At 30.2% G+C, this 11,617-nt stretch overlaps 2 protein-coding genes across 2 annotated transcripts in view; both read left to right on the top strand.

The window, feature by feature from the left end:
- The window catches only part of LOTGIDRAFT_152837 (hypothetical protein), a gene marked incomplete at both ends in the record, with an annotated part of 26,037 nt that extends 15,504 nt beyond the window's left edge, over window positions 1-10,533 (top strand). The window contains 4 exons of the mRNA XM_009053347.1: window positions 2,621-2,731; window positions 4,742-4,868; window positions 10,301-10,438; window positions 10,478-10,533. Of these exons, the coding sequence (XP_009051595.1) occupies window positions 2,621-2,731; window positions 4,742-4,868; window positions 10,301-10,438; window positions 10,478-10,533 (432 nt within the window). The remainder of the gene's footprint in view (window positions 1-2,620; window positions 2,732-4,741; window positions 4,869-10,300; window positions 10,439-10,477) is intronic.
- Window positions 10,276-11,617, top strand: part of LOTGIDRAFT_103741 (hypothetical protein) — a gene marked incomplete at both ends in the record, with an annotated part of 49,655 nt that continues 48,313 nt past the window's right edge. Inside the window, one exon of the mRNA XM_009053346.1 lies at window positions 10,276-10,438. Within this exon, the coding sequence (XP_009051594.1) occupies window positions 10,276-10,438 (163 nt within the window). The remainder of the gene's footprint in view (window positions 10,439-11,617) is intronic.

Below are 11,617 nucleotides of genomic sequence, written 5' to 3'. Positions count from 1 at the left end.
TTATATTTGATGCTTTAACATATGCATAAAAAACAGTTTAAAAAAGTACAATATAGAAAAAAAATCTTCAGGTGTTAGACTTGCTAAAATGCTAAATCTTTATAATGAGTTCATTGCATCTGATCAAATGGCCATGCAAATACATCAAAAGCTGGGATGTGTATGTGATTGAAATTGGATGACCTCTATGATTTAAATTATGGAATTATTCCAGGCTATTACGAATAACATGTCTCAATGCAGCATAACAAACATATTGCTGGATGTTTTTTTTCTATGAATCCATTGAAACTAATGGAGTTATCTCTGTTTATTAATCATCATTATGATATATGATTGTTTCGTCATGTTATATCCTATAGATTCATTATTATTTAGTCATTCCTGTTACACCCTATACCAAATATGTACTTAAAATATTTATTATGACATTTTCTGGTCCATTCTATTTAATTTCTAGTGTCTGATTTAAATATCTGGTACTGAGTAATTCTAAATAATTTTTTTTTTTTTTTGATCTATAATCTACTATGGGAATGTATAACTTTCCCTCACACGAAAATTTTGTAATAACACTTCAATTAGAAATGATTATCCTCTCTGTTTTTCAATGCGCTGAAAGTGATAACTCATGCTGGGTTGGACTGTGAATTTGGCATGTTTTGATTTAAATGAAGAATATATTTGTTATTTTGTTATTGTACATTAACGTCATAATGCAATGATAAAATCACGCTTATACATTGACATAATAGAAAAAAATGAATGCATTTAGAATAGAAATTAAACAATATTTTTAGTTTAAAAAAATATAACAATGGAAAACTTGACAAATTAATACGAAGTCACGCTATGAAAGTTTATATGATTTTAATAAAAAAATTTTGATGACAATTAATGCGGAAAGCGGCATTGACTAAAATAATTGTCTCCAGATTTGGATGTCAGATTTATGCAATGTTTACATGGTATGTCATAAATTTATTTTCACTGTATGACATTTGCAGTTAATAGAAAATCTTGTCGATTGATTCCAAATGTAAAAGGCAAGTTGTTATTTTCATTTACTTATTGTGATAGACTCGCAGAATTTTTTACTCAATTTGTACTAAATTTTGGTGTAATGTTACAAAAATGTTTAGCATGGTATTGGCAGGAACTAAGTGGAAACAATTCCGTGGAAAAGGTTTACATGATTAGAAAATAGTGAGTTTGTTTAGACCAATTTTTTTATGAACAATCCTATATCAGTGTGTTGTCAAATTCGAAGGAATGTTTATGTTACCTTATTATTTTTCATATGTTTTTTTGATGAAATTCAGAAGACAGAGCTTCTCATACAAATTAACAATAGCATGAATTCTTTATGAATGAAACAAAAAGTTAGTAAAGCTTCATTTGATATCACATTTTTGGATTATACACCAATCAGTTTTGTGTAAAATGTAAAATTTATGTTAAATAAAATGACCAAATACTAGTAATGTTTTGAATATTTGACAATGACTAACGTTATTTTAGATCTATGTTGATTATATAAGCATGCTGTGGTACAAATAAAATACATATGTTCCTGTGTATTTAGGTTTTGAATGGTGCCAAATGATACTTTTATAAAACCGACTTTAAAGTAGCATAATTCTCCACTGGGATTTGTGTTGTTTGTTCAATAAGCTTTCAATAAACCTGTTAGAAATTTAACAGAAGAGCTGAAAATGTGTCTGAAGAAAAAAAAAAATCAAAGAATTATGGCACTTTAGTTTTTGTGATCATTTCTTTATGTGAAGAAAAAATTTGAAAGAAAGAACACTTCACTGAAAAATTTATTCATCTTCTAATGTTGAAAAGTGTCAATTTAATAGTTTATTTAAATGTATACCACCAGTTGTCAAAGCCTACTATCAATTTGTATTCTTTACTTTCCTTGTGAGATATCCCCTATTGATACATGCATTAGCAGTATTATTGACAAATGATTCAGAATCAGTCAATTTCTTTTATTATATTTTAAATAAGATGGGAAAGAAGCGATAATGAATAAATAATCACATATTTGTGTTAAATTGAAAAAAAAATGTTGTGTATATACGAAGGATGAAGGGTGTATTTGATTAAGTATATTGAACAGTTAAACCTACTAAGTAAATGTATTGAGTGTCCTTTCTATTGTCATCAATTATCTTTTGTTAGAAAAGTGTTTTTTCTGAGAAATTGGATATTTTGGGGGTTTACCAAATCATTCATAGATTTCCTTTTGCCACATAATAACTCAAACAGGGGTGACTTTTATTTGAACCCCTTTTCCACATGGCAATAAAAGGATTCAGTCTTGATTTTGGTGGTAAACAAATTTGGATGCAGCTGAGTCTAAACAGTGTCTTCAAATTAAGGTTCAATTATGATCAAATTATCTTTATTTTTCTCTGTTCATGATCTTAATGAAGTTTTGTTACTATTTGTGTATCCTAAAATATTGACAAACGGTATCTTCTTGTATTGAAATGTTTCTCAGGTCATCAGAAAGTTTTCTTCATTTTCTCCTTTGCATTTTGCTTCTATGCTGCACATTCGACCACATTCTTTGCAAATAATAATGATCTCTTTGTTCTATTTTTTTTAGAAAGAACTAGACACGACTGCCACCGATTTAGCCAATCGTCAAGATGAAAGTGACATATCAAGAAAAAGATTGGTAGAACAAAGTAGAGAATTTAAGAAAAACACACCTGAAGTAAGTATTTTATATTTAATATCATAAGTTACAGCTTTAGTTAACAGGGTGATTTGACAGGATTATCTGGTGTTATTACATTATCATCTCATTTTAAAGAGATTTTATCACAACTTGTGTGAAATATTCTATACAATGGGGACAGAAGTAACTAAAGTAGTTCATATTTGATGTTGTAAGTTCTGAAACAGCAGAAAGGAAGAAGTAACCACCCTGGTATACCAAACACGTCTCTTTCAGATCAATTTCAAACATCCTGTTCATATTAAACATAATATTGGTTTTATTTATGATAGGGGAAATTTAACAGAAATATTCAACAGATTACTGTTCGATCACACGATATCTAACAGTTTGTGCTATTATAACATGTCAAACTTGGTAACAACAACAGACTGTTTATAGAGCTATTGTCTCATCTACTTGTAAATTACCCTCCAATACTCTCATTTCATTTGATTCCTTGATTTACATTAATTCTCAGTTGGTGAACAGCGTTTACAGCTTTTTAAAAGAACACAAAGTGTTATAAAACCATATTTATGTTTTAAGAAAGAGATGCGTCAATCTAATGGGTGTGATTGGCACTAAGATTTTGACATGAAAACAGTGTTTCCATTTAGTTTTAAAGCCTATGAAATTCAAAGAGGGAATGTTCAAGTTTTCAATAAATTTTCTAATTATGCGTCTGGTTGAATTTTTTATTTGACGTCTGCGATTAGTTCAAAAACTGAGTGAAATTTACTCAGTGTCGATATTTGACAGTTATAGTGTAGACTGAAGACATTTTATCAGAATTTATAATAGTTCATTACAACATTACTCAATGTCAGTGTCAAAATAATTTTCATTACATTACTTTTTAGAATAATGATTTTCATTTAAAACATAAGGTATAGATGTAATTAAGTTAATAAAGAGCAATATTCATAAATCATTTGATATATCATTTTGACTATCTTCAAGTACAGATTGAAAATCTTATTTCCGCTTGATGATTAAAGACACTATGTGCTATACTGTTAAAGAAGGTTGTTATAATGAGATATTGTCAGATATTGTCAGATATTTGTGTACATTCAACATCATTGAACACAAGGAGCATTATTACTTGGGTACATAATTGATCATTGGTTCACATATCAAACCTGGACAGATACTTAAAAACTGATCAGACTGCACTAGCTCATTATTTGCATTTATTAGTGCAAATAATGATAAAAGTCCATTTAAAATCACTTAATTCCATATACTGTACAGTCCTTCAAAATAAAAGGTTGAAATGTTATCAATTATCCAACACAATTTCCTCTTTTACTTTTAAATTCAATTATTGCATAATGTTGCTTTAATACATGGTGATTGGCAATATGTAACTCTGGTAATTGTGATTCTTAGAAAAATTTGACATCTTAAGTAATCAAATGCCAAAATATTTAGGCATGTTATTCCTGGGTGTCATGACTTTTAGGCACTAACAGAACGTGATAAATTAAGCCTGAGATGCCATCAATTCTAGGACATCCTTTATATAAAACAATTACTGCTATTTACCATTGCTAGCCATTTTCCTTGAATTGACTACAGGAAATAGACTCCACAGGGAGTTGATAGAACTAATTACCCTTAGATCAGAAAATCATACAATTTGTTTTCTCAAAGATGGATTCCCTGAAATTCTACAGATGATTTTCAGAAATAAAGGGGTAAACGGGTTATCAAAAGGCTAATTTTTATCCTGAGTAGCAGACCAAAACAATTATGTTGTATTAATAATTTGTATACAAAATTTTAATTCCCTATTGTGTCAACCAAATAGTGACCCGTAACAGATTTTTCAGATGATTGGATTCCTAGCAGGATATTGATTATTTTCCTATCTTCTTATTACAGTAATGAAGAGTTCATTTCAGCAAAAGATAACTCCAATATCAAATTTCTTAAAATAATTCATTTTAAGTTCCTCTTACACTTGAAACAATGAGTTAAAAGTGTCTTTTGTATTTTCAGGATATAAGAAAAGTTGTGGCACCATTATTAAAGAGTTTCCAAGCTGAAGTTGACAGTCTTTCAAAACGCAGCAAATCAGCTGAAGCAGCCTTTTTATCTGTATATAAAAGACTCATAGATTTACCAGGTAACTTATAAAAGATTTAAATTTTGTGGATTTCAGTTGGTTAATAATGATAGTAAATCTTTTATTTTGTATGGGTTAGAATAAGGTCCATTACACCATAGTGACATGATCCTATCTACTATTCATCTCATGGGCACAACATAGATAGAATGTAATATATGACAAAAATTGTTATTTGAATGATATACAAAAATAAAATGAAATATTGCAAACTTAAAACAATAGACCATAGCACTGGACTTTTATCAGAGTGGTCAGTTAAAGGTCATAACTATAGGAAGATTAGAAGGCATCTTTGGTTGGAAAAACCGGTATTAATCGTAGTCAGAGGCTAGGCCTTAGAGTAATATTTATTGTGGACATGCTGAATGGGATGTTGTTTATGCCAACCTAAGTTCAGTTTAGAAGTAGGTGTGGAAAGCTGAGCATACCCTGCATCATAGAAATATTTAGCTTAGTTAACCCTCTAGAAGTCCAGCTTTACGTGCAGTGAATTACGAACCAACAGAACCTAATCTTATCTTTTTAACTTGAGAAATGTCCTAGATTTGTCAAACTCTCATTGAATGCTTAATTGTATTGGTCTGATAAATGTCAATAGTTTAGATAGAAATAATTGGAGATTGTGACACACTTATTGTAAACATATAATGATCAGACTCAATTTCAACTCCAAAGTGAAAACTGGCTTTTTTACTATAGTCAATGTTTGAACATGTCAACGAAAGGAAAATGTCAAAAGTGAGAAGCAGTTGAGAAGAAGGTAGAGTTATTTGATTTGACGTAAGGTGTAGCTAGGATTTGAATTTCAAACCAAATTTCACTGAATGAATTTTAAGACCTATGAGGTCAAATAAAATTTCTTATTTATTGGTTACAAATTTCTAAAAGGGTGAAAGAGACAATTAAATTGGCATGATTATTTTTCACTGAAGTCTCAATGCATAGAATTTTCCTAATCTTGATTCCTAGAGTATATCATAGGTTAAAGGTGCGAATAGATGCTGTCTGTTGTCCAGGATTATAGATACAGTAAAAAATAATAGAAGGATATTGTGTCTGGATTGTGTCCGAACCTGTATGTCGTGTGTTCTATTTTGAACTGTATCGATAATCCTGCATCGTAGATCGTACCACACACCATACATCGTCTTTTTGCATCTTAAGAGTTAATAATTGAAATTTATTCTATTAAGGGGTGATTTTTGTTTTGAAGTATGAAATGAAAAAGTTTGCCGCGAACAACTTAAAACTTCTATCAGACTTGATGTGAAAACACAGCCTCAACCTGAAAGCCGTGTATGTATTCAGATATATGCATTGATAGAATGATTGATTGTTTAAAAACAACATTTTAACGGCATCAATCATTTATTGATCAGTATATGAAGAATAAAAGATTATCGATATTGTTAATGGAATCCCATCATATCACATGATATATAACATGATTTTACTGTGATAAGAAGAAAATAAATATTGCTGATGAAATAAGTAGCCATGTTACCTTTTGTATTTCCTTGTAGTGTGATATATCTTTTGTATTTTATCTATTGTAATGATTCATGTTAAGTTTCTGATAACTGAATTTTTCTTTACAACATTCTCAACTCTTGCAAGCTTTTGCTTATGGAATTTAACTCTGATGCAGCACTCATCTCTATAAAAAATCTATTGAAATAGGATGACAATGAGCTATCATTAATCTTACTTCCAGTAAAATCCTCCTGATATTGTGTTTTTCCAAGTGTGACTGCTGACAAGGTTCCTTAAGGCAACCAAAAACATAAACAATAGCATAGTGCAACCGTGCTATGTTACTTTACTTTTTAGTATCATTTTTATAAATTTTATCTGAATGTTTATGCAAATCTGATACAGTTGTCAGCTTGTCAATACCACACTAGTACTAGTATGTTTTCAACTAGAGACTAGACACTGTCACATCACAGACAGACAGACGGACAGACCAGACAATAATCCTTAATGCTGATACCAAGCTTGTCTGTGGTTACTTATTGCTGTGTGGAAAGAAACATTAAGGAAGGCATGAACACTAAGAAAAACTTTAAAATTAATTTCAGTGATAAAAGTAATAATACTCAATAAAATGATAATAAAATTTATCAGAGCAGAGTATGTTTACTCTATGTTTTTATGCAACCATGCTTGTGCAAATTATGTATTGGTCCTATCTGTAATGTTTTGCAAAGATATCATTGTAGGTATTGTGTATTGTGTGTATTTTGAATTGTCTTGATTGTTTAAGTGGAAGTCGTAAAATGTTCCATTGAAATGGTGCATCATAATGAAGAGATTCCTTTTAATTGGTGTTATCTATATCCAAACAGTTAGCTAACTGGTAATAGGTTGTTTCTGTCGTCTGTTGGTATTTTAAAATCTTATACTAATTGTTTAAACCTTGTTTCATGAAGTTGTTGACAAATCCAGGGCTGCATAAGTTACATAAAACACTTTTGATTTACGAAAGAAATTTGGGCTTGATCAGAGAGAATTATTTGCAAATCCAGGGCTGGAAAAGATTCAAACTTTAACGCTTTGATGTTTTGGGAAATGTAGGATAGATGAATAGAGTATTATTGGTATAAGATTGGCTGCCTGTGTAACTCTATAATCAATAGTATTGTACTATAGATATGTTATAATAGATAAACGGTCCATATGACTAGAATATATTGATTACTGACTAGTTACCCCGCACTTTATTCTTAACACCGAAATGTTATCATTTACACAGTTTATGCTGGTCTTAATCAAGCCTGTAGAATTCAAATTGAAGTATCAATTTTAACATTTTCTTATACACATATCTCAACACATATAATTGATCACGTGCTAGCACATGTGCCCCAGTTCAAAGTTGAAAGCTAAGAGCTTTCGAGTGCGCACACGGTAAGGTATATTTCATTCGAGGAAAAAATTATCAAACACAACAGATAATTTCCTTAACGCCTCGAATGAAAAAAACCTGACGTAAACTCCGCGCCCACGAGAGCTACGAGCTGAGAGGCTTGAATGAAATTTTGCTCAGCTGGGAGCTCTCGTGTGCGCTAGCCTTAACCCTTTTCCCTTTAAAGTTTTAAAAGATATGGATTTTATCTGCTGTAAGATATTAAAATGATATTAATAGATATTATGATATATAGATATAGAGACAGTGTTTTATTTACCTAAATCTTAGTAGACTAATAGTCTAACAATCTATCTTAACAAACACAGTTAGTATATTGATTAGAGTTTAAATAGAAAGATAGAATATAATCAATAACTGATTAATCTCTTTACAATACAAATAACACTTCCTCTAGATATACTTCATGGCTATATTGGTAAAGGTACGTCCCTGCTGTATAATTTGATGAACACCCAATCCAGAACTTCGTTCCATGAAATTTTCTTAAGTCATAAAAATGCTAAATATTCAGTTCAAGCCAATCTGAAACTAATGAGAAGATAAACCATTGGAAATAACTAGTGGTCACAGCCCAAAGTTTATGTTATAGTGGAAATTGAGTCAATGCTCAATAATTTCTTGGATTATTGAAGATGACAAGATGTTTAGCAGTTCTTGGTTTGCATCAAATCAATTTTAACACATGTTATTTTTCAGCAATCTTGTTCACAACACAACCTAGTTCAATGCAAATTTGCAGACATTTGTGGTATCTTACATGTATAGCTAGGTCAGAAAGACTAGTGAGCTTGAAGTGAAATGGTTTAATTATTTCAAATTATTAATATCATTTATTTAAATTGAATTAAAAATGAAATTAGAATCAGTGAAGTAGAGCAATGATTGACTTTCTATTTCACTTTTAAATGATTTTGCATAATTATATTGATTTCATCATTAGATATTATGAGCTCGAAATTAATAGTACTTTTATATAACCAACCTTTCAAAGATATCCAAGAATTATTTTAATACTATTTATTTAAATCTGTGTTTCCAGCTCTTAAGTTGAAAGTCCTAGCACATTTTTGGTGGACACATTCCATGTTCAAAATTCCAGCTTTCATGGAAAAAAGGAAAAATATTCTTTGTCTACTGAAATACAGATATTATTATTTGCAAATGATATTTGGAATTGATGTTCATATAGGTGAACATCTGATTGAAATATAGCTCAAAATATCACACAGGACAAAGGAACTACACTGTGCACAGAAATAAATTGTATTTCTGGCAAAAACAGGAATTCTATAATTGTCTTGAAATAGCAGTATTTATTACCATACTGGTATTTATAAATTAGCACGGGATTGGTGATGATCACAAACTTTCAAGGCTGGTTCTAGTCAACTATAACAGTTTAAGAAAAGCTGTGACCTATTGTAAACACATCAATATAGGATTGTCATTTCCTGAAACTTATTTTGAAAAATCAAGTAGTTTTGTAATGAGAGTACCAGTATTTGTATATGATACAGTTGTGAATTGCATCCATATCATACATAACTGGTTAATCTTAACAAGGGTGATAGTCCAGATCAATAAAATAATGACATATTAGTTACATTAAACTGCTATCTTCATATCATAAATACTTATTAATACTCTACAAGGTTGGCATAATATTAGTTTTTCTCCAATTCTATCCTCCCATCAGCAACCCAATATTTTATACAGTTATAGATTATTATTATGATTCATGTCTAAATATTGGATTTGGAGCCAACAGATGTTTGAAGGCTATAGTTAATGAATCAATATCGACCATGACTTCGATTAGTACAAAGATATCTGCACAGATTTTTTTTTTTATTCTCAGGCTCCCCGTATTGATGCTTAGAATTCAGAAATCAATAGCCCAATATTTTTATTATCACAGAAAGTTGAGTGAAATAATTGATTGTGAACAGCCTCCATTTTGATAAAATTTTTCACAATATATAAAAGTTCTGATGAATAATCAATAAGTTGTAGCTTTGTATATAAGTTCGATTGTGGACTATAATATATATTAGTGTATAGAAGTCGTGATCACAATCAGATCTTTGAAGGCGACATTTGAACATCTCTTGAATTCAACTAGAGAACAGTGTTCAATATCATTGATTGACTGAATTGAATTTATATTGATGGTTGTCAGTGATCAAAATCTTAATACATCTTATTTGAATGTCTCTGTAGAGGTGAAAAAGGATCATCTTCTGGAAGTTTTAAATACTGTTGTGATCATCAAGTCTCTTTTCATATGGAGTCGTATGCAGACGTTAATTTCAGTTGACATTTTTAAACTGATTTGTATTATATCCTTGTAATGTTGAACTTGTCTTTTGCTGTGTTTGAAGATTAATTGATGAATACTATCAGACATAATGGTTGCTGAGTTTTGTATTCGCTAATGAAATAAATAATCTTGATCTTTAAAAATACTTCAAAATGCTTTTTTTTTTATCTTTTGCAGACCCAGTAAGTGCTTTAGAGCATGCTTTGCAAATCCAAAAGAAGGCACATCGAGTACAAGACTTAGAAATCGAAAACAAACAACTTCGAGAAACATTAGATGAATATAACCACGAGTTTGCAGAAGTGAAAAATCAAGGTAGGTGTCATTATTTTCTTGGTTTTGTAATGAAATCAGGTCTTGCAGTGAGTTCCAGAGATGATTTGTGGGCTGAGATTCCAAGACAACGATGAATGGAACAGAAAACACTTTTTAGACTCCTCATTTTAAGATACTCTGTGAAATTTAGAAAAGACATGTATAGAAATAGTGGGTAAAATTTTACGATTTTATTAGATTTCTAGTACTTCGCAGATGTCCCTTTTAACTAGAACAGAATTCAGGATCTCCATGTGTCCTATGGCTTATGAAGCTGAGCTAAGATGAGTTATTAGCTTGAGTTTAGTTTTCAGAAGTATGGCTAGGATATTTAAAAATCATTTACCCTTTTACAAAAAATAAAACAAAATTTCAATTGAAAATTTGATATTTGATATTGACCTGCTACATGATGAAAAGGAATAGTCTATCTTATAGTTCCAGGAGACATAACCAATAACACCACATAGACCTACAGTAATTAGAAAAACATGTGTTATTACTTTACCCCCTCCACAATACACTGGTTGTTCTTGTCAGTATTGAAATGTTAATTTCTTTAAATTGAACCTCAAATTGACTACTTCCTATATCTAATTATTTATTGTCTCTTTCATCTATGTGTCCAGAATTTCTAATATTTCTCTTTATATTTTGATGTTTCCATACCCAACCTGATCTGAAATATTTCAATAAGTCATATTTCTGAAAATCAAATTTGACCATTATCAATATTAAGAATGATAATATCATATACACCATATTCATTTCTGATTTTTGGCATTTTCTGTAAATCATTGATTCAGCCTTGACATTCTTCTGAAAAAAAACCATGTAGAATTTCTGTGTAATGTTCAAATATGAGATCTGAAAGATGTGTAGAAAAGAGGTTAATAAAATTAGGATATAGGTCTCGAGACATAGAAGATATATATAATATAATAAACAGTATTGAGTTGCCAGATTTTTTAGCGAATGTTGGGAGTCATTACATCCGATTATTTTGACATTTGATGAGTATCAGATATAAGTTACGTTTTTTTTCTCCATTCGATTCTCTAGTTAGATGTAAACAGATGCAGAAATCATTTCTGCGTGATCAATCTTTTCATCTTTCTTGTCGTCTGTATGTCTTACATTTTCTGCACAAATGCACTTCTGCTATATTTTTTGTGTCAA

Source organism: Lottia gigantea, assembly GCF_000327385.1.
Source record: "Lottia gigantea unplaced genomic scaffold LOTGIsca_2, whole genome shotgun sequence".
In the NCBI taxonomy this organism is placed as follows: Eukaryota; Metazoa; Mollusca; class Gastropoda; family Lottiidae; genus Lottia; species Lottia gigantea.
Note: the sequence above shows the minus strand (reverse complement) of the source record. Positions and strands in the feature narration are given on the sequence as shown.